Raw genomic sequence first — 22,496 nt, forward strand, 5'->3', positions numbered from 1 at the left:
GAGTAGTCCCCGCCCGGAGATCCGAATGGGGGACTATTTTACCTCCAGAATATTTTACCCAAGAGGACGCCATCATCATTTATCCATACAGTAAAGCTGCATGCCCTCGGGAAAAATTACGGCTGTAGTTTCCCCTTGCTTTCAGCCGTTCGCAGTACCAGCACAGCAAGTCTGTTTTGGTCTGTGTTGCAAGGCCAGATCAGTCAATCATCCAGACTGTTGCCCCTGCAACTACTGAAAAGGCTGCTGCCCCTCTTCAGGAACCATACGTTTGTCTGGCCTCTAAACAGATACCCCTCCGTTGTGGTTGCACCTACGGTACGGCTATCTGTATCGCTGAGGCATGCAAGCCTCCCCACCAACAGCAAGGTCTATGGTTCATGGGGGGGAGGGGGTAAATAATTATGTATTCTTAATTTTTGCTACAGTCATGCATGACAGATATTGACACATCACAAGCTCGGCATCCATCCCAACCATTGCCTTGATCATTCTCCAGTACCATTTTATTGTGGGAAAAATGATCATGTTGGCATCCAGCACACAACCTAACAAAAAATGACCCGTGTGTATATTCAATAGACTCCAGTATTCTGTGGTAATAGACCAGCGCACTTACACTGTTGCATGAAATGACAGTTTATAGAAATTTTGACTATAGTATTTTGGTCTTTTATATCAAGAGCCCTAGATAAATCTGAAAACAGTTGTGAGGTTTTACATATAATGGATGTGATGACTGTTAGGATCAAAGCAAAAATTTCTTGGCCTGGCAGTGAAAAGCAAACAATAGTTAACACACAAAAAATGCACTTACATTTCCACATTGCCTGCTTAATGGTCAGGGTGATTAGTCCAGTGTTGTCCCCTTGATCAGATTTCAGTTTGGGAAAGTCTGCAAAATACCCATCACAGCTACCGTATCATCATCAAAGGCTCAGATGATGGTAGCGTTTTCAGAGTCCCCGGCTAGGAACCAAGTTGTGGCCCTCCACATGTGCACAGGTGACAGTTGCTGCTGCTACCAGGCATTGGTGTGGCCGGTAGCCAAATCAAAGTTGCTAGCTATGTAGGTCCTTCATTATGTTGCAGCTTGGCTTGTGTCATGGTACTAAATAAGCTCCGTCTAGTCAAGCCCACAACGCGTGTGTGGTGTACTTCCTTTCAGCCCCGTCGACGGGACGAGGTTCTCCTCACTCGGCTTCGAATAGGCCACAGCCCTATGACGCATGGCTTCCTGCTCCGGCGAGAAGACCCTCCATTGTGTGGTGCTTGCGGCGTCCAGGTCACTGTGAGCCACATTTTACTGGATTGTGTTTTATTTTCTGACCAGCGGGCCTCGGCTGATTTGCCAGCGGACCTGCCAACTCTTTTAGGCAACACTCGGACGAATGTGGTTAAAGTTTTAAAGTTCTGTGCTTTGTCAAATGTTTTTACAAAGATTTTAGGGAGCGGATTTTAATTTGCTCACTGTGTGACAAGCTCGCCCATCTTTTCTGTAAGTGGCCAGCCAATGACACATTCCTGTGTCATTCTTGTTGCTATGTTTTCCCTTCCCTTCGGTTATACTTTCTTATGTAGTAATTTCCCTCTTTTCCTGTTTTCTTTGAATGTGTTTTTCAGTTTTAATAGGTCTCTCCACATTCGTTCCTTTTAATGTGTATCAGGGCGCTGATGACCTCGATGTTGAGCGCCCATAAACCCCAACACACACACACACACACACACACACACACACACACACACACGCTTGTGTCATAAATTTTTGTTTTCCTCTATATCTAATGGCAGCAAGTAAGGGACTCCAGACTTTACTTAGTTGAAATCCCCAGACCCTATCAACAAGGTTATCTGCCATGCAAAATTGTATGAGCTCCTTTATCACACATTCCTTAATGGACAAAACTGAGACAATATTGTTGTTACCTTGATCATGTTGAGCATTACAGCTGACAATGCTGTTAATGAAAATCACCTCAACTGTATTTTTACATATCTTTGTAGCCTAATAAATGTCTAATAATACAGCTGAGGTGGTTTTCATTAATCATTAACATTATAGTTGTTATCTTATCTTGTACATTGTGTGGATTTATGTGCTGAGAAAATGCCCTGTATTTCTTGTGTGATGACAATGTTCATCACGCTGATCTTGTACCATGCAATATTTTTAAACATTACACGGCATTCCACATTGATTGGAATCTCTCTACCTGGTGGGTAGTATACCATATTGTTTTTATGCCCTATTCTACAGTATTTGTTGATTGTTTACACAAAATGTTTATATGCTTTTTTTGTGTGCCCTTATCTCTCTTATCTTAGTCTCATAATCCCTATGTGAGACGTATGATGGTGGCAGGATAATGGTTGCACATGTTTGTGCGTAACTAGATTAAAAAATCAGTGTCACTTGACTAAGGCAATTGGAATCCTTTACAACCATCAAATTTCTAAGGACGTGTTTCCAAAGCAGGTGGGACACTCATACAAATCTAACCTATGGGAAGGCAGATGCCAGAATCAGATTTATTGGAAGAACCGTAAGTAAATGTAAATCATACCTGAAATAAGCTGCTAACAAATCCCTGATTCAATCAGTTTTTCAGTTTTTGTTTGATAGGCTGGAACTCTTACCAAGTTAGAGTAACACGCGAGAGGGTGGGGCGGGTAGAGGGGGGCGGGGGAATGAATAAAAAGAACGGTTATGTACTTGGTCATAGCTTTGTGTAGACAGTATGAGAGTGTCACAGAAATACTCAACAAACTACAGTGGAAGATGCTACGAGAAAAGTGCACACTAAAGAGCTTTTTTCACAAAATCCAGAGTGCCCACTTTCCATACCTAATAAAGAAACACTTTACTTCCTCCAGCATAGATCTCATGTAATCGCCACAAGGGTAAAATTAATTCTGATAAAGAGAGATGTCCACCGTCTTTTTTTCCCCATATCGTCCTTGTATCGAACGGGTCGGGGATAAAATGATTTCGATATGCTATATACTCCCCACAACACACCAGACAGCTGCTTGCAGTGTGCAGATGTATATTTGCAAGTGAGCAAGTGAGGGACTATTTATTATTGAGTTTTACGAAAAGTCTACCTCTGTCATAATGTCTATGAGATACCTGTAGTAATGAGTGCATCACGTTTGTTGGAGGTGGAAGTCGGACATGGATTATCATTCAGATTCAAAACTCTTGTATATGTATAAAACATAATATAATTGTGACTCTAACATAGGATAATTTCATCAGTTTTAAAATAACTGTGTTCTCTTTTGTTTTACAACTTGTCAGCTGAACCCTCCCCACAAGATATCCTAGCCAACAATGCCACACAACATTTACATTTTAAAAATGTCAGTTGGTTGTAATATTTGCCAGTAATTATAAATAATATTATTTAAAATAAAAGAAAGCTAGAAAAGAGAAATTGATTTGGGGGGTATTAAAAGGTAAAGTCTGCTGCACTCAACACGATTAGCAGGCTTCCGACCTGATTGCAAGCAACTACACTACTTTGCCTGTCTCGAAGGGCGTTAGCGAGAAAAAATTGTTTATAGCAGTCTTAGTTCTTTCTATATTTTCATCAGCTCTGTAGATTTAAAGATGTAGGTTGAAATGATATGTATGCGTTTCAGGGGCTACAGGATGAATCTTCAATTTGTTGTCGTCACACTTTGACTGCCATTGGCCATTGTCTGAACCCTCTTCTGGAAAGTGTTAACAGTGTCGATTCTATTCCAATACTGAATGCACTTCCTATAGTTGTGAGGAATCCCTACTGGCTAGTGAAGGTAAGTGATTGTTCTTATTTATGAATAGGTAATGTGTTTCTGATACATCACAGTAACTGATAAGAGCTGCACATTGGCTGCAGAACAGTGTGCTCTTAAAATGGGATGTTATTAACGCAAACTGTAGGTGTTCCACTTTTTCCTCTTGTTAGATTTTTGTTGGATGGGTTGAAATGCTTACCAAGTTAGAGTAATAGGTGAGAGGGGGAGGGAGGGAGGGAGGGAGGGAGGGAGGGAGAGAGAGAGTAAAAAGAACAGTTGTGCACTTGATCATAGCTTTGTTTAGACAGTATGAAAGTGTTACAGAAATACTCAACAAACAACTTTAGTGAGGAGGAATCATGACTAGCCACAAGTTCTCCCGTATGTTGGCAAATATGATCAAAGCTAGGCAAAATTCTAAAAACTTATTATGTTAAAGTAATTTTCTGGCCACCTCAGCTTGATAATGGATGATCTGTGTTTGCAGAAACCTGAAATCTGTGGAATACCATGTCAATGGGGCAAAGCCTACATTGGCTAGATCAAAAATACAGCACATCAAAAGTGTGTGGAATGTTTGTGTCTTAATTGTCATGCAACCTAGTGGTTAGCTGCAGCTGGAATGCATATCCTTACATGATGTTTTGTAAATTATAGTGGTATGAAAATAGTGCCTCTGATTAGATCCTCCTGAGATTCAGTTATTAAGTAATTTGTGGAAATACATTTATTGCAAGAATTTATTAATTAAAAGGATAGCTTTCAACTGAATATGGTAAGGGACCTGGTCATTTTTTTAAAATTTATACAAAAAGACTTAAGTGGCATGTCCAGAGACAACTAGCCTTATCAGTTTGACTACTGAGCTTTAATTACGTGGGTACGCAATTTGCAGAGGGCGTGTCTGCTATAATGCCAATAAGAATGCACCAGTGTGCCCCAGATGCAGCAAAATTCATCAGAGAGCACTAAATTTGTCAGTGGTAGTCATACAATCAAGACCAAACCCAGATGTGCAGTTGTGTAGCCTTTTGTGTAAACATAGGATGTAATCTCATAATTAAATTCACCAGAACATGGCTGCATCATTGTCAGCTGAAACATTAAGGCAAGCAGTCAAAATCATTCAGCGTCAGTTCCAAAATCTCATGAAAAACTTTGAGATATGGTATTGTTATCAGATTTTTTTATATATGCCGCTATAAATCTGCTATGTAACTTTACTATGTTGCAACTAATTGTGACCATCATAACCTGGCAGTCTTTAAAGCTTAAAACAATATATACTACATGTATGTTGTTACAAAAGATGTTACATATGTAGGACCCACTTGCTTCTAGAGCATTAACTATACTTGAAAAATATTTTGCAATAATGTGTATATGGTACATGCCATTTTAAGCTTTAAAATCTGAAAACATAAATAGTCGAAACTGGCTGCAGCATAGTAAAGTTTTACAGAGCTTTTTGGTGGCGTACATGTACAAATGTCTTCTATTAAAGCTGTGGAGCACAAGCTTAAGATCATCTAGATTTTTGGTAACTGTAGTTTTAAAGTGTAGCATATGATCCAACAGCACAAATGATGACATCCCGAGTGTAACCCTGCGAATAAAATTAAAAAATCAAACACTTTTTTTTTTGGTGTTTCTCATCAAATTGATGTTTTCAGATATAGAAATTGCTTTTGCCATCAAGTGTACACTTATTCCTTATGTTTTATCCATTCCATCCCTTCATCATTTCCCAGCCCTGCTGGTATAAATAAATCTACTGTTTCCCTCACTTGTACTTAGGTATCTCATTTCTCTTTTGTTTCTTCTTCTTATGTATTATTATGTAGTTTCTTGTTATTTCTAATCTTGCCTCTAGTTGATCCTGTTACATGTTCCTCAAAATTTTGTTTTTGGATTGTTACGGAGTGAGGTGGTCTATATTACCTTTGTTCCAGGTTCTATCATATTTCTGTTGATAGCCCAAAGAACATTTTGCCAGATCTGATTCTTTGCACATATTTTTGTGGCAATCAGAGTGATATAGTTATAATAATGCAAGTTCAAGCTTTAGAAGGCTAGGCCATTTGTGGAAAGTGCCATGCTAGGTTTAGACTCTTCCTATCCGGTTCAGTATATGTATACATGTGCATCTAAATGTATATCTACTCCTACATGTACATGAAGGTACATACCCTGCAAGCCACCATATGGTGCATCACTATTAGTTATTTCCTTTCCTGTTCCACTCGCAAAAAGAGAAAGCGAAAAACAACTGTCGAAAAGCCTCCGTGTGAGCCCTAATTTCTCGCATCTTATGCTTGTGGTCTGTGCATAAAATGTGTGTTGGCAGTGGAAGTATCATTCTGCAATCGGCCTCAAATCCCAGTTCTCTTAAATTTTCACGATAGTGTCTCACAAAAAGCGCATCATCTTTGCTTCAGGGATTTCTGTTTGAGTTCACGAAGCATGTACATAACGCTTAAATGCTGATCGAATCTACCAGTAGCAAATCTAGTAGCACACCTCCGAATTGTATCAATATCTTCCTTTTATTTGATGCGGTGTGGATTCCAAACACTCAAACAGTGCTGAAGAATGGGTCACACTAGTGTTCTGTGCACCGTCTCCTGTATAGAAGAGCTACGCATCCCTAGTATTCTCCCAGTAAAATAAAATTGAGCATTTGCCTTTCCTGCTACTAACCTGACGTGCTCATTCCACTTCATGTCACTTTGCAGTGTTATGCCCAGATATTTAATTGATGTGGCTGTCTCCGTCACAACCCAGCTAATGCTGTGTTCGAACATTGCAGGAATGCTTTTCTACATTGTATACTCCTACAGTCACTCAAACATGACATCTTCCTGTACACCATAGCTTTATCAGCAAACAGTTGTATATTGCTGCTCACCCTGCCTGTTAGATCATTTATGTATATAGAGAAGAGATTGATCCTATCACACTTCTCTGGGGCACTCCTTATGATTCCCCTGTCTCTGACAAAGGACTACTTACTGGGTTCTATTACTTAAGAAGTCTTTGAGCCATTCCCATCAACCTAAACCGTATACTCAGATCTTCAACAGACTGCAGTAGGGCATTGTATCAGATTGTTTCCAGAAATGTAGAAAAATGCAGACTCTGCCTGTTGGCCTCCATCCGTGTTTTGTAGGAATTCATGTGAGAAACGGGCAAGCTGAGTTTTGCATGAGTGATGTCTCCTAAGTCAGTGCTGATTTATGGACAGAAGCTTTTTGGTCTCAAGAAAATTTATTATGTAAACTCAGAAAGTGTTCAAGAATTCAGCAGCAAAGCAATGTTAAGGCTGTTGGTCTGTGATTAATGTACAGGTGACTCAGCTGCCACTGCTGCTGCTGTTTTGTGCAGCCCGCAATGTTGTAGCTGTCCTTCACAAACTGTGCACAAGTTCGTCATATTCTCTTGCTCGCTATGTGTAAACTATTAGTCGTACAGAAAAAAAACGAACAAAATTTTTTTGTAGGAAACTGAACGTAAATAAATTTTGTACTGGGATATCTTTTCACTAGAAGCAGTAGTTTTTGAGTTGTTCAAGAAAAACCTAATAAAAAAGTGACCTTCAAAAGCACTGCAATTCCCACACTCATCCCCCACTGGTCAGGATTTTTAGTTTGTTGTCCATGGCACTCCCTTCCTACCACTGTAAAAATATTTGTGACTCTACTAATTGTTTCCCACATTCAACCTTTTTTTGTCTTCATTGACCGGCCTTATTATGTCATCAACTTATTTGAGCACTTAGAAATTGTGACATTGATGTTTATGTAAATTTTAACTAGCAATTTTGTGAATTTTAACACCATAAAAAACAATTACAGTGTTGTATTCATCATGTCTTCTACCTATGAAACAACTGTGCTTGTAAGAGTTAAGTTTGGATTGAGCTGTCAATATAATCAGTTTTACCATAATATTTACAAACATCATTTATCATTCGTTATCCTCATGGACATGTTTAAAATAATAACGTTAATGAAGTAGTCAACTATGCTGATAGTGTAATAGCCTGATCAATAGAAAGCAAAAAAGTTCAGATATCAGTACTAATTCTTGTAGGCAGAAATTTTTGTGCGGTGGGTGGAGGTAGTGTCACGAACACTAGAAATCCTGACTGGTGAGGGATGAGCGTGGGGTGGAGGTGTGCTTAAAGGTTTGTTTGTTTTTTCTTGCTTAACTCGAAAACTGTGGCCTCCAGTGACATTGTATCCCAGTACAAAATTTAACTATATTAAATTTCCTACAAAAAGGTCTGACCATTTTTTCTGTAGGACTAATAGTTTGTGTGTAGTGAGTGGAGAGGGAGAGAATATGAAAATCCTGTGCGTGGTATACAAATGCCAGCTATAACATTGCAGGCTGCTTAAAAAGACAGAATAACAATGATAGGGGTAGCTGAATTGCCCTTTATAGTGGGACCTTATGTTGTCAGCTGTGATAGTTTGTGAAGAAAATCATCTTTTTGGCATACTAAATGTTCATTACCTGCACACTAATGATTTCGAGTTTTTGATATTCAGCATTTTTTTAGCTTTTGTGGTGCACATAAAAACTTTAGGTACTTTCCTGTTTCATTGACTAAGAGTACCTGGAGTCCAGAATGAAATTTTCCCTTTGCAGCAGAGTGTGACTGTGATGTGAAACTTCCTGGCAGATTAAAACCGTCTGCCAGACCGAGGCTTGAGCTCAGGACCTTTGCCTTTTGCGGGCAAGTGCTATACTAACTGAGCTACCCAAGCACGACTTATGATCCGCCCCCGCAGCTTTACTTCCAGCAGTACCTCATCTCCTATCTTCCAAACTTTATAGGAGCCCTGCAAGTTTCGTAGGATAACTTCTGTAAAGGTTTGGAAGGTAGGAGATGTAGTATTGGTAGAAGTAAAGCAGTGAGAACTGGTCGTAAGCTCTGCCTGGATAGCTCAGTTGGTAGAGCACTTGCCCACTAAAGGCAAAGGTTCCGAGCTCAAGCCTCGGTCCAGCAGACAGTTTTAACATGCCAGAAGTTTCGTATCAGTGCACACTCAGCTGCAAAGGGAAAATTTCATTCTGGACTCCAGGTACTCTTAGTCAAGGAAACAGGAAATTATGTAAAGTTTTTATGTGCACCACAAATGTTAAATTGCTGAATATAAATAGCTGAAAATCAGTAGTACTTAACCATTGGAAATTCAGAAGACCCAGGGGAAAGATTTCAGGATGGATGCAGGTGTTTGAGATGAGACAGGATTTCTGGAATGGTGGTCACTGTAGCATAGCTTGTATGGGTATGTATGTGGCAGTTCATAACCAAAGAGTTGGAGATTTTATTAGCAAGTAGGATTATGATGATGGGATCAGTTTGTAGGTGGTGTATGCCAATTAATCCTGTGGATGTGTGATCAGTTTAGAAAATTGAGGGCTTAAGAAATGATGGTGAGGCACAGTACAATGTTAGGAAATTCTAGAAATTTAATCAGATGACTTGGGGCCAATGGAGGTAGACCACAGGTACGCGGAACAGTAAATTGAGTGAGGCAGGGATGACAGTGGCCGTGTGTGTGTGTTTTTGTGTGTGTGTGTGTGTGTGTGTGTGTGTGTGTGTGTGTGTTTTATTTTGTTTATGTCTGATGTAGTCCAATACCTAAATAATATCTAACAGTCTCTTGTCAATGTGCCCGTCTGCCATTCAACACCTCCTCTATGTGGTGAGCAGTTCCTACCATTTTATGAAATATGAACATAGTCTTTTGTGACCAGTTTCAGTTTCAGTATAATTTTTCTTGGTGTGCGACAGCATCATGATGTTATTCAACTACTGATGTTTGGGGGTTATTGCAGGTAACTTCATCAGGATGCATGTAACAGTAGCTAAAGTGTCGGTCATGTGTGGGAACACACCCAGAAGAATCGTATTGAAATACTTTATCATGTTTAAGATTCAGATATCAGTGTTTTGTAACAGAATTTTTACTATTTTATTTATTTATTTATTAAAACCGCTCAAATTAGGACCCTTATATTGGACTGGGGTTTTGCACATAAAGCAATTTTTTAACTCATAGTTGCCTAAGAAATATCAATTTTAATATGAGAGTATTGAATTGATTTGAGTGGTTATAAAGGCAACATGAGTAAAAAATACTGACTAGGAACTAATAAAGTTAATACTCCTTCCCCTGCTGCTGCCAGTGCCAGTGAAGAAGAAGAAGAAGAAGAAGAAGAAGATGATGATATGATAATAATAATAATAATAATAATAATAATAATTGTGATAGTGGCAGATGTAAAAGAAATTTATGGGTGTACAAAATAGATGTTTACTTATATAGTGAGTTCTGGGGAAACGAAATTTAAGGCAACTGCACCAGTGAAGAGTACTGGGAAATGTGGAAGATGTGATCAGAAAGAAGGATGTTCAGGGGCAATGAGTGCATACAGGGACAATGGTGCTCACTATTATTGGTTCAGTAGATATGTCCCTAACTGCTTTCTGAGGCTGGAGATGTTATTCAGTTTTCTAATATAGTGCAGGAGATTATTGCAGAGTCAGGTTCCTACTACTGAGGAGGACTTTCAGAAAGTGGCTGAACAAGGGGTGGGACAGAAAGGATTTTTCTCTAATGGGAATGTGTGTCTGCCATGTTGTTCAAACAAGAACATTAAGGTCAAGGAGAGATATGAGGGATGAGGGACAGTGTATGTCAATAAGGCAGTAGGCAGAGGGTATGAAAATCTCTATGCTTGTCTGCACACAGCCAGGATAACGTGTGTGTACAACGGTGAAATGTGATCGTACAGTCGAACATCACATATATATCGAACACAAACATTCGTAACTAGTCCCAGGTGCCATGAGTTTTCCTGGGAAAGACTGTGTAGGATAATCAATAATAGCTGTAATCAATAATTGGAAGTATAAGTATTTGTACAAGATTCTTTTGGAGGTCAAGAGGGAAGAGCATTTTATATTTTTGTAGGGTGTGGAGAAATTCTGATGCTTTCGTGCACGTTATAGTTAGGTGCTGAGTCCAAGTTGGATTTTCATCTATTAATACTCTAAAACTCGTTGCTGAAGGAGCTAAGCTGGTGTTTGCCCCATTTAGCATTAAAGATGGTCAGGATTCCTGATGTTTTGGGTTAATGAGTGTAGAATGGCCAACTGGTACCACTTTGCTTGTGGATGGGTTGAGCTTAAACCCTATATTCAGTGATCATTTTTGTAGTGCACACAGTTCAGTATTGAGATTCGCAGTAGCTCTCATAGGGTTTATTAGTTTTGCAACTGGAGGTCATCAGTGTATGTGTTGTATCTACTGTAGGAACAAACTGATGATTCATAATTGGTGTGTAGTGGAAAACATATAAGACATAATGCTGAACCCTGGGGAATACCTGATACTGCTGTCCTCCATTGTGACTTTATGGTATAGGACATGATGCCTTACTGTTAAGATGTCAGGTATGAGTGAAACCATTGCACTGCACCTGGCGAGAAATTTAGGCTGCCAAATTTGGCAAATTAAATGTGGAAGTAAGTGGTCTCAAAGGCTTTGCTGAAGTCTAAGAAGTACATGATAGTCGCCTATTGTGCAATCATGGCAAGCTTCAGGCCATCTATTTCCTTTATTAAGGCAGATGTGCTGTGATGCTTATGGAAATCTGTTTGGTGTTTGTCTAGTAGGTTTTTGTAGTTAGGTCGTTTGTTAACTGGTCATGGACTGTACACTCTAAGGCCTTGGACAGTGTAGGAAGAATGCAAATGAGTCAGTAATCAGAGGGTGCTGTGTTAACATCCTTTTGAGGTAGTGGCTTATTAGCCACTGTTTCCATGCATCAGGGAAATCACTTGTGGTTAACAAGTGGTTGAAGATATCTTTTATAGTGCGTCAGCGATAAACTTTGTCATTTGACTGAGATGTCTTTGTGTCTAGCAGATGTTAATCTGATACACATGACAGTTTCTTGAGTAGTATTTCAAGTGACATGCTTTAGGTAGAATTTTTCATGGCTGCAGCCATTTACCCTTATCATGTAGACAAAGTGTGTCCGTTTCGTTTGCAGTTCAGTTATGATGTAGGTAATGTGAAGTACAGTTTTAATTTTGTCCATACCAAAACCATGCAGGTTTTTTCATAAGACAGCTGGTGTATTTCTATTGTGGTTATTGTATGGGCATGTCAGGCTTAGCGTTTCTCACAGCTTGGCAGTCAGCCAAGGTTCAGGTTTCCTGCTTACTTTTCTGGTCTTTAGGGGAGCATATTTCTCATGTAGTTGAATAAGTTTGTTAGTAAATCCATGGAGTTTTTTTGTTTGTTTCCAAAAAGGGAATAGATGATGTCCTGCAAACACTTTCTTGCATCTCAGTTGCAACTTCAGAATAATTAATGTGTTTGAAGTCTTGGTTTGTAGTCAGTTGTGGTTTCTTTCTGGGGCATCATGAATATTATGTCATGGGCAGCCATGCCAGGTACAGATATTTGAGGAGTAAAAACTACTCTGTTTGGGGATTTCTTTGCAAATGTGTCTAGGAGAATGTTACTACTGTTTGTGTGATGGTAGGAGCAGGCTGAAGTAGTGACACATTTGAAGAAGAAAGCATCAGCTTTAAATTTGACAATGGAAGGACTACTGCATAGAAAATTTATGTTAGTGTAACCAGCTATAATTACTTGATTGTGTGTCGACTTGAGACTTGAAAGAACAGGTTCGAAGCAAGCAAACCTGCCTACTTCAGGAGGTGTGCAGAGGACACAAATCAGACACTTTCTGTTAAGGGATTTGATCTCTATGAAAATATATTCCAGTTGTTTGTCTTCACTATTGTTGGATGTGTGTAGCACAGTAGGTGATAAACTAGAACGTATATATGACCCAACTTACCCGTTTAGTCTGTTACGTCTGTCAATTCTTAGAAACATTTAGACAGGTTGGTTTACTGAACGAGTGGGAAGACTCAGTTTGAGCCAGGTTTCCAACAGAAGTATTACACGGTTGTTTACATCTACATCTTGAAATATATGACAGATGAACTGGCAGAGATTTGACATTTAGATGGCTACGTGGAGCTTAGTGCATTCAGGTGCAAACATACAAGGGGGCTGCTGCTGTTGGACACTTGTGACCCTGGGTCATTGCTTGTGAGGGAACAGAGCATAAGGAAGTACTCTAAGGTGGGGAGCGCAGGTGTCAGGAAGTGAAAGCTGCAGGTGCCTTCAGGGAGGAGGGAGGTTTTATGACCAAGGCCAGCAGAGTTTGCAGCATTTGCTGAACAGGCAAGTGGTGACAGGAAAAGCAGCTTGCTAGATGGAGACAGAATAATCTGTGCATGTCATTATTGAAAGCAAGATAAACAAATTATAAACAGAGTGTACTATTAATGCCCTAGTGATGAGTAACAACGATATGATGATAAGCTGCTAAATAAAAATGGAAATAAGATTAAGTTGTTGTTTGTTGTTGTGGTCTTCAGTCCTGAGACTGGTTTGATGCAGCTCTCCATGCTACTCTATCCTGTGCAAGCTTTTTCATCTCCCAGTACTTACTGCACCCTACATCCTTCTGAATCTGCTTAGTGTATTCATCTCTTGGTCTCCCCCTACGATTTTTACCCTCCACGCTGCCCTCCAATACTAAATTGGTGATCCCTTGATGCCTCAGAACATGTCCTACCAACCGATCCCTTCTTCTGGTCAAGTTGTGCCATAAACTTCTCTTCTCCCCAATCCTATTCAATACCTCCTCATTAGTTATGTGATCTACCCATCTAATCTTCAGCATTCTTCTGTAGCACCACATTTCGAAAGCTTCTATTCTCTTCTTGTCCAAACTATTTATCGTCCATGTTTCACTTCCATACATGGCTACACTCCATACGAATACTTTCAGAAATGACTTCCTGACACTTAAATCAATACTGGATGTTAACAAATTTCTCTTCTTCAGAAACGCTTTCCTCGCCATTGCCAGCCTACATTTTATATCCTCTCTACTTCGACCATCATCAGTAATTTTGCTCCCCAAATAGCAAAACTCCTTTACTACTTTAAGTGCCTCATTTCCTTATCTAATTCCCTCAGCATCACCCGACTTAATTAGACTACATTCCATTATCCTTGTTTTGCTTTTGTTGATGTTCATCTTATATCCTCCTTTCAAGACACTGTCCATTCCATTCAACTGCTCTTCCAAGTCCTTTGCTGTCTCTGACAGAATTACAATGTCATCGGCGAACCTCAAAGTTTTTATTTCTTCTCCATGAATTTTAATACCCACTCTGAATTTTTCTTTTGTTTCCTTTACTGCTTGCTCAATATACAGATTGAACAACATCGGGGACAGGCTACAACCCTGTCTTACTCCCTTCCCAACCACTGCTTCCCTTTCATGTCCCTCGACTCTTATAACTGCCATCTGGTTTCTGTACAAATTGTAAATAGCCTTTCGCTCCCTGTATTTTACGCCAGCCACCTTTAGAATTTGAAAGAGAGTATTCCAGTCAACATTGTCAAAAGCTTTCTCTAAGTCTACAAATGCTAGAAACGTAGGTTTGCCTTTCCTTAATCTTTCTTCTAAGATAAGTCGTAAGGTCAGTATTGCCTCACGTGTTCCAGTGTTTCTACGGAATCCAAACTGATCTTCCCCCGAGGTTGGCTTCTACTAGTTTTTCCATTCGTCTGTAAAGAATTCGTGTTAGTATTTTGCAGCTGTGACTTATTAAGCTGATAGTTCGGTAATTTTCACATCTGTCAACACCTGCTTTCTTTGGGATTGGAATTATTATATTCTTCTTGAAGTCTGAGGGTATTTCGCCTGTTTCATACATCTTGCTCACCAGATGGTAGAGTTTTGTCAGGACTGGCTCTCCCACGGCCGTCAGTAGTTCCAATGGAATATTGTCTACTCCGGGGGCCTTGTTTCGACTCAGGTCTTTCAGTGCTCTGTCGAACTCTTCACGCAGTATCGTATCTCCCATTTCATCTTCATCTACATCCTCTTCCATTTCCATAATATTGTCCTCAAGTACATCGCCCTTGTATAGACCCTCTATATACTCCTTCCACCTTTCTGCTTTCCCTTGTTTGCTTAGAACTGGGTTTCCATCTGAGCTCTTGATATTCATACAAGTCGTTCTCTTATCTCCAAAGGTCTCTTTAATTTTCCTGTAGGCGGTATCTATCTTACCCCTAGTGAGATAGGCCTCTACATCCTTACATTTGTCCTCTAGCCATCCCTGCTTAGCCATTTTGCACTTCCTGTCGATCTCATTTTTGAGACGTTTGTATTCCTTTTTGCCTGTTTCACTTACTGCATTTTTATATTTTCTCCTTTCATCAATTAAATTCAATATTTCTTCTGTTACCCAAGGATTTCTACTAGCCCTCGTCTTTTTACCTACTTGATCCTCTGCTGCCTTCACTACTTCATCCCTCAAAGCTACCCATTCTTCTTCTACTTTATTTATTTCCCCCATTCCTGTCAATTGCTCCCTTATGCTCTCCCTGAATCTCTGTACAACCTCTGGTTCTTTTAGTTTATCCAGGTCCCATCTCCTTAAATTCCCACCTTTTTGCAGTTTCTTCAGTTTTAATCTACAGGTCATAACCAATAGATTGTGGTCAGAGTCCACATCTGCCCCTGGAAATGTCTTACAATTTAAAACCTGGTTCCTAAATCTCTGTCTTACCATTATATAATCTATCTGATACCTTTTAGTATCTTCAGGGTTCTTCCATGTATACAATCTTCTTTCATGATTCTTAAACCAAGTGTTAGTTATGATTATGTTGTGCTCTGTGCAAAATTCTACCAGGCGGCTTCCTCTTTCATTTCTGTCCCCCAATCCATATTCACCTACTATGTTTCCTTCTCTCCCTTTTCCTACACTCGAATTCCAGTCACCCATGACTATTAAATTTTCGTCTCCCTTCACAATCTGAATAATTTCTTTTATTTCATCATACATTTCTTCAATTTCTTCGTCATCTGCAGAGCTAGTTGGCATATAAACTTGTACTACTGTAGTAGGTGTGGGCTTCGTATCTATCTTGGCCACAATAATGTGTTCACTATGCTGTTTGTAGTAGCTTACCCGCATTCCTATTTTCCTATTCATTATTAAACCTACTCCTGCATTACCCCTATTTGATTTTGTGTTTATAACCCTGTAGTCACCTGACCAGAAGTCTTCTTCCTCCTGCCACCGAACTTCACTAATTCCCACTATATCTAACTTCAACCTATCCATTTCCCTTTTTAAATTTTCTAACCTACCTGCCCGATTAAGGGATCTGACATTCCACGCTCCGATCCGTAGAACGCCAGTTTTCTTTCTCCTGATAACGACATCCTCTTGAGTAGTCCCCGCCCGGAGATCCGAATGGGGGACTATTTTACCTCCGGAATATTTTACCCAAGAGGACGCCATCATCATGTAATCATACAGTAAAGCTGCATGCCCTCGGGAAAAATTACGGCTGTAGTTTCCCCTTGCTTTCAGCCGTTCGCAGTACCAGCACAGCAAGGCCGTTTTGGTTATTGTTACAAGGCCAGATCAGTCAATCATCCAGACTGTTGCCCTTGCAACTACTGAAAAGGCTGCTGCCCCTCTTCAGGAACCACACGTTTGTCTGGCCTCTCAACAGATACCCCTCCGTTGTGGTTGCACCTACGGTACGGCTATCTGTATCGCTGAGGCACGCAAGCCTCCCCACCAACGGCAAGGTCCATGGTTCATGGGGGGGATTAAGTACGTACAATAATTCACAGACAATAAGAAACAGTGAAAAGCAGGAATTAGTATGAAGTAAAACAAAACAATTCACACATTAGTTAACTTATGGTGAACTACAATCTACAGTAATGCTATAATCACACAAATCAGTGGCAGCAAGAGCTGGTATGTTATTAGCTCCTAATGCACTGGCTTTTGAGTTCATTTGTATTGCAATCTCGTCTTTTTCCATTTTCAGTCTTCACTATTATCCTGTTATCATTTGCCCATGCATTTTGTTGTCCAAATCTCGAAATTGTGTAGTTCAAAATGTGTAGTCTTTTGGAGGTGGGGTCCTCTTGTATTGTCAGACCTGACTTTTTGAGTTTCTTCTTCACTCTGAAGACTTAGATCTTTTCTTGTACAACACGAACATCATTGTTATGGATCTAGGTTTTGTAGATCCTGGCAGCTTATGTCCTATTCTAAAACTTCTGTCGTTGTCATTCAGTGTCACCTGCAGACCTAGTGAATAATTTTTAAAAAAAATGACTGTTCCATTGATTTTTTTAACCATTGTACAGGTACTTGAAGACTGAGTTTCTTTGCATCCCAGAACTAATAATTATCATTATCTCCAGTGACTGATACATGCTCTTTGTTACAGGTTAAACTAATTGAGGTGGTTAGTGAATTACCATTTAATACAATCCATTATCTTACACAGACTATGGAGTTCCAGGAAAATGTTTTGTATCACATAGTGCTTATTCTTCTCGGCGATGAGGATGCTCGCGTGAGGCGAGCTTCATCTGATGGCATAGTGAGGTAAGCATTTGTGATAAACTACTTACACCTTCATAATACATGCTACTTCCATCAAGTTTATTTTTGTCCAGGTGTGTGTGACAGTTTAGTAAAATATTCTCTGAATATTTGTGCCAACTTCTGTCTCTCTGTTTGTGTTGTGATACATGTGCAACCAAAAGTTGTTTATATCTGGGACTGTGTGTTTAGAAGTAGACAGTGTAGGGACAGTGTAGGTAGTTGACACATGTATTTTTGAGAATGATTCCTTTTATCAGCTTTGCATTCAGATAACCAATTTTATTCTAAAAGCTGGACATAATAATGAATAAACACAGTGAATCAGGAAGTATCAAATTTGTTTCTTTATTTCCAGTCTGATCACAAAAATTGTCGTCGGACTATTTATTTTGGTTTGTAGTATCCATTTTCATAGTTCCAGAGCTCTTGCTCCTATGTTGTAAACTAGGCTAACCAGAGGTCCTGTACTTTACGAAATTGTCACTTATTTCACTTAAGTGTCCCATTGTCCTGAGGAAATGCACATGGGATGTGTATTGTCCCATTTTTCATTAACCATCCCATATATTTTGGAACAACATCTTTTTAAGTAACATGTAGCATAATCAAATGGAGAAAAAGTATTTGTACCCAAAGAATAAAGGAAATGCAGTCTCTGATTAGACCAACATGAACCAGACATGAGTTTTGAAGTTTTTTGCTTGGTACTGTGTAATGCTTTCACATGGAGAGCACTTTCTCACTGACTTCTGGAATATAAAAGGTGAAATAACTGATATAATAACAAATCTTATTAAGGATGTTCTTAATAAATTTCATGTGAGGGATAAGATGTTGCATTGTGAGTTTTCTGAAGTGAAATACAAACAGCTGCTTGGTAGTGTGACAAGCAAATGACTTTCTTTGGAATCGTCTGTTAACTGTATTGTTTATATTTACAATGGGTTAAAAATCTTACTTTTTGTCCCAAGAAAAGTAATCTATAACTTAAAATCATTATTAAAGAGCCTGCATCACTGTTTTGGCTTTATTTTACTCAGAGCCAATTTAAAATACTTTTATCACCAATAAAAACTCTTGAGGCTGCAGATATATCAGCAAATGAAGTAATTGATAAGGAAAGTGAAATAGAGGACAGAGGAAAACTTTCAAACTGTGAAAATGTGATCTTTGACAAATACATTTCAGAAGATAAATTGCTGAAAGATTCAGCTTTCTTGGTTATTCAAATTGAGACACTAAATGATTACTTTGATAAATGGGATTACCCATTTCATGTACTGAAACCATTTAACTGGATTAAGCTCAGAGATCCTCTTCTTAGGAAGTTGTTTTAGCAAAGTCTTAAAACCTTAGTAGAGCTTGATGAAAATATTATGAAAGAAATGTGTGAAGATGAACTTTTTGATGGACTGCACCATGCTAAAAATGTTGTGAAGTGTAAAACCATGAATTAAGAACTGTTATGTCTGTTGGTCAACAACAGTGTATTATTTTCAACTTTCGTGCATCTCAAGATATTTGCTGCAAAAATTTGTGGCTCATTACTGTGTTTGTGCAAGTTCTATCTGGCCCTAATACTGCTGCAGAAAGTGTGTTCTCTATGGACTGATAAAAAGAGTAGGTTCAGTGTGAAAATTGTTAAGGAGATAATTATAACTAAGACTCATTTTCAGGATACTTCCTGTGTTCATTTTTATAAACTTCTATTTGAAAATAACAAGCTTCTGAATGACATAAATTATTCAGCAAAATACAAATGAAAATGAGAAACGGGTAGCCTATATAAAAAATAATAAGTAGTTGTAATAATCATTGTTTACCGTAGTTAAGACCTCATTTATTATAGTGATATATTGCACATGCATGTGACAACAATAAAATAACAAAATATTTACTCTGTTTGTAAGGGAAGGTAAAGTGCGATACATATAAACCTGAACTACTTTAATGGGTCATAACATTTGAACCAATAATGGGACACATTTGCAATTTTGGGAGATGATAATACACAAGTGCAAGACGACATACATACATACGTACATATATACATACAAAGTCCTTACAGCAAATGTTGCAAGAGCCCTCCACCTGCATTGATTCACAACTGTACTCGTTTCACCATATTCTGCAATGTTCTGTTAGATGTATTGTCACCAGAGTTGCTTATTTAATTTTTAATGGAATCACAGAGTTCTGCAGTTACCCATGGTTTATTCTTGTACACTCGTCTTTTAAGATAATCCCAGAATTAAAAATCTGGGGGAGGGGACTGGGGTTAGGCCAGGTGATCCTGGGAAGCAACGATTTTTTTTAAGAATATTCACTCAACAAAGAAACTGGTTACTAGTTGCACGGAAGTGCGAGCTGTGTGACATGTTGCTTTAGCTTGTTGGAAGATGCTCATATAAATTGTAGTGGCTGTGATCATATCGAAGAAAATGGGGACAACAATATTGGAAGCTTACACCGTGTACCACACTCCAGCCTTTTGTGGATCTAGGGATGGTTTACACCAGCCCAGTTTTGTATGTTGATGTGACCTGACAGATGTATCCATGCCTCATCTGTAAACCAAGTTGATGGAGAGAATGTCTGGACTTTGAATAAGAAACCCCTGAAACCATCGACAGTAAGGCATTCTTTTCTCGTGATCTGTTTCTTACAGTGCTTGCATTATGTTCACTCTGTATGGCCGCAGGGCCGATTTCTTTGCAGCTCTCTGACATCTGGCATACGAAATGCCTGCCTCCCGGCTCACTCGACACAACTCGTTCTCAAAGAGTCTTCGAACATTATCAGTAACCTCTGAACTCAATGATCGTCTGTGTTTACTACTGCCACTGTATAGTACATCACTTGTCGCCAATAAAATTGTTGCTTTTGTTGGAACATTGCGAACAATGAGTTCTCTCCGGAATGCCCATTGTTTTGTAACCAATGAGTCTGTCATCCAGTATTTTTGCACAACAAAAACCTGCTCTCGAAGTGTGTACTGTCTGTTTTTGGTGGCTAAAGACTGTGAACAACTCACTAATTTGCTCGTTATTCTCATGCGACCCAAACTACACATTCACAGACTTCACAAACTGCGACTGATGAGGCTACTAACAAACTGACACGAACAGAGTAAGTGTGGCATTATACCAGGCAAAGGACCTTGTGTGCAGAAGTGACAATCAACTTTCCAACAGTGAGTGGTACTTCTGATTCTCCTAGAGCTACTGAGATCATTAAAACAACTTTTCTGCTTCTATGAGCGTACAAAGGGAAATTACGGCTCATTGAAGTAATTCAGGTTTATATAGATTGCCCTGTTTTGACCCTATTTTGTGCAAATTCTGACAAAAAGTTATGATAAACTGTGTAGTAATGGCACAAACCATGTATTTTTACAAAGATCTACTGTTTAGGTGCAGTATTAATGAAAGTTTCCACAAAATGTTGATTCTCTTCAACTTCTGATATGTGTCCAACATTTTGATTTTGGAAACCTTGTCATACTACAGAACTGAAGATGATCACTAAAGACCAAACTTGATCGTCTGATGACAATTTTTGTGATCCTAGACTGAAATTAAAGAAACAAATTGTAATTTTACTGTCATTATTAGTAAAGTATTTGGCTTGTTGGCTCGGTCACTCATTTTAAGTGCCAGACTACAATATAAAAACTAGGATCTGATTCCATCGGCCCTAGAACTTTTTCTGTCTCTTTATCACTTTTTGGACAAATCCTCATTCAAATCTTATAGAGTACTCATGTACACACCGTCATCTGTGTGGCTACATTATCCTGGCTGGCTACGTTGTGCAAGCTCTGCACTTTGACACTTAAAGGGTGGGAAGGTCTGGGATGGGTAGCAGACGTGGGAGGCAGAGACACCGGGTGCCCAGGATAGGGGGTGAGGTATGTGGAGAGAGCTGTAGGCAGGGCAGGAAGAGCTGTGAACAGCGCACAGAGAAGTGGATTAGGAGGAGGGGAGAGAGTAGAGGATAGGCAGACTGTGGAAGGAAGGGTGTGAGTGCAGGACAAGTGAAGTAAGGCTCGAAAGACAGTGTGGGGCAGGAGCTTATGGAGACTGGGTCCAGGAGGATTATGGGATAAAAGGACATGTTGCAAGAACAATTTCCACTGTGAGCCCTACTCTCACTTTTGACTGATAAAATTAGTGTTAAAAGTTGTGGTTGAAATAGCAAAGGGTTGTTTCTGTGACATAACACAAACTTTGGCTTGAACATATGTGTAAAGGGTGGTTACGCGTAGCTCCGTGTATCACCCTGTGGCCAACTTGGCTATAGAAGTATTAGATTTTTTGTTCTGTTTTTCCCAGCAGTTGAAGAGAGTTCCAGAATACAGCAACATTTGTAAGTGAAATAGGAAGTTAAGTAACTGATGATGACAAATAGATTGGAGTGAAATTGAATGAAGTTTATATTAATAAATAAATTTGAATTTACTTCCAAATGATGGCCTGTCAATAAAATGAATGAAGGGAAGTGAAGTGAAATGATCATATGGTGTTATTGGCCAGGAGGCCCCGTCTGGTATTGTTCAACTGCCTGCTGGAACTCTTTCTATTTGATGTGTCACTGAGGATGAAATGTAATCCCTGGATGAAAAAAAAATCTCCAACCCAGCTGGGAATCGACCCGGGACCCCATTATTTAGAGGCAGCAACATTTACCACTAGACCGTGAGCTGCAGACTTAATATAAAAAAAAGCTGAAAACAGTTTTTAATTCATCTCCAAGGTTCATATATATAGTATGTGTGAAGCTAACTCACATACCAAGCACTCATCACACTTGGGCCCTCAATTTCAAAGTCTGAAAGTGCCCTGATTTGATGAGAATCAGAAATTAAAAGTTCTCTAAATGATTCTATAGTCATTGAAAACTGGCAGTGAAACTATTTAATAATATCTATGTAGTTTCTCTTTAGCATTACTAATCCATGTGATGTGAAATTAATTTAAACAGTCTTTACTTGACTGCAGCACTGTGTAACACACCGCAAAAGTAATAATTCAACTACCTTCAGTGCCAAACACCCATCGAAAGTTAAAGTTCTCGCAGTCTGTGAACAACTATAAGCTTCAAATGATTAATTAAGATAGAATTCAACACATAGCATAAAATTTAAAGTATTTTACTTTCAGTG

At 39.1% G+C, this 22,496-nt stretch overlaps 1 protein-coding gene across 1 annotated transcript in view; it reads left to right on the plus strand.

The window, feature by feature from the left end:
* Positions 1 to 22,496, plus strand: part of LOC126473149 (huntingtin) — a 516,516-nt gene that overhangs the window by 108,853 nt on the left and 385,167 nt on the right. The window contains exons 12-13 of the mRNA XM_050100007.1: positions 3,646 to 3,801; positions 17,172 to 17,332. Coding sequence (XP_049955964.1) covers positions 3,646 to 3,801; positions 17,172 to 17,332 — 317 coding nt within the window. The remainder of the gene's footprint in view (positions 1 to 3,645; positions 3,802 to 17,171; positions 17,333 to 22,496) is intronic.

The sequence above is a fragment of the Schistocerca serialis genome, chromosome 4 (assembly GCF_023864345.2).
Source record: "Schistocerca serialis cubense isolate TAMUIC-IGC-003099 chromosome 4, iqSchSeri2.2, whole genome shotgun sequence".
Taxonomy (NCBI): domain Eukaryota; kingdom Metazoa; phylum Arthropoda; class Insecta; order Orthoptera; family Acrididae; genus Schistocerca; species Schistocerca serialis.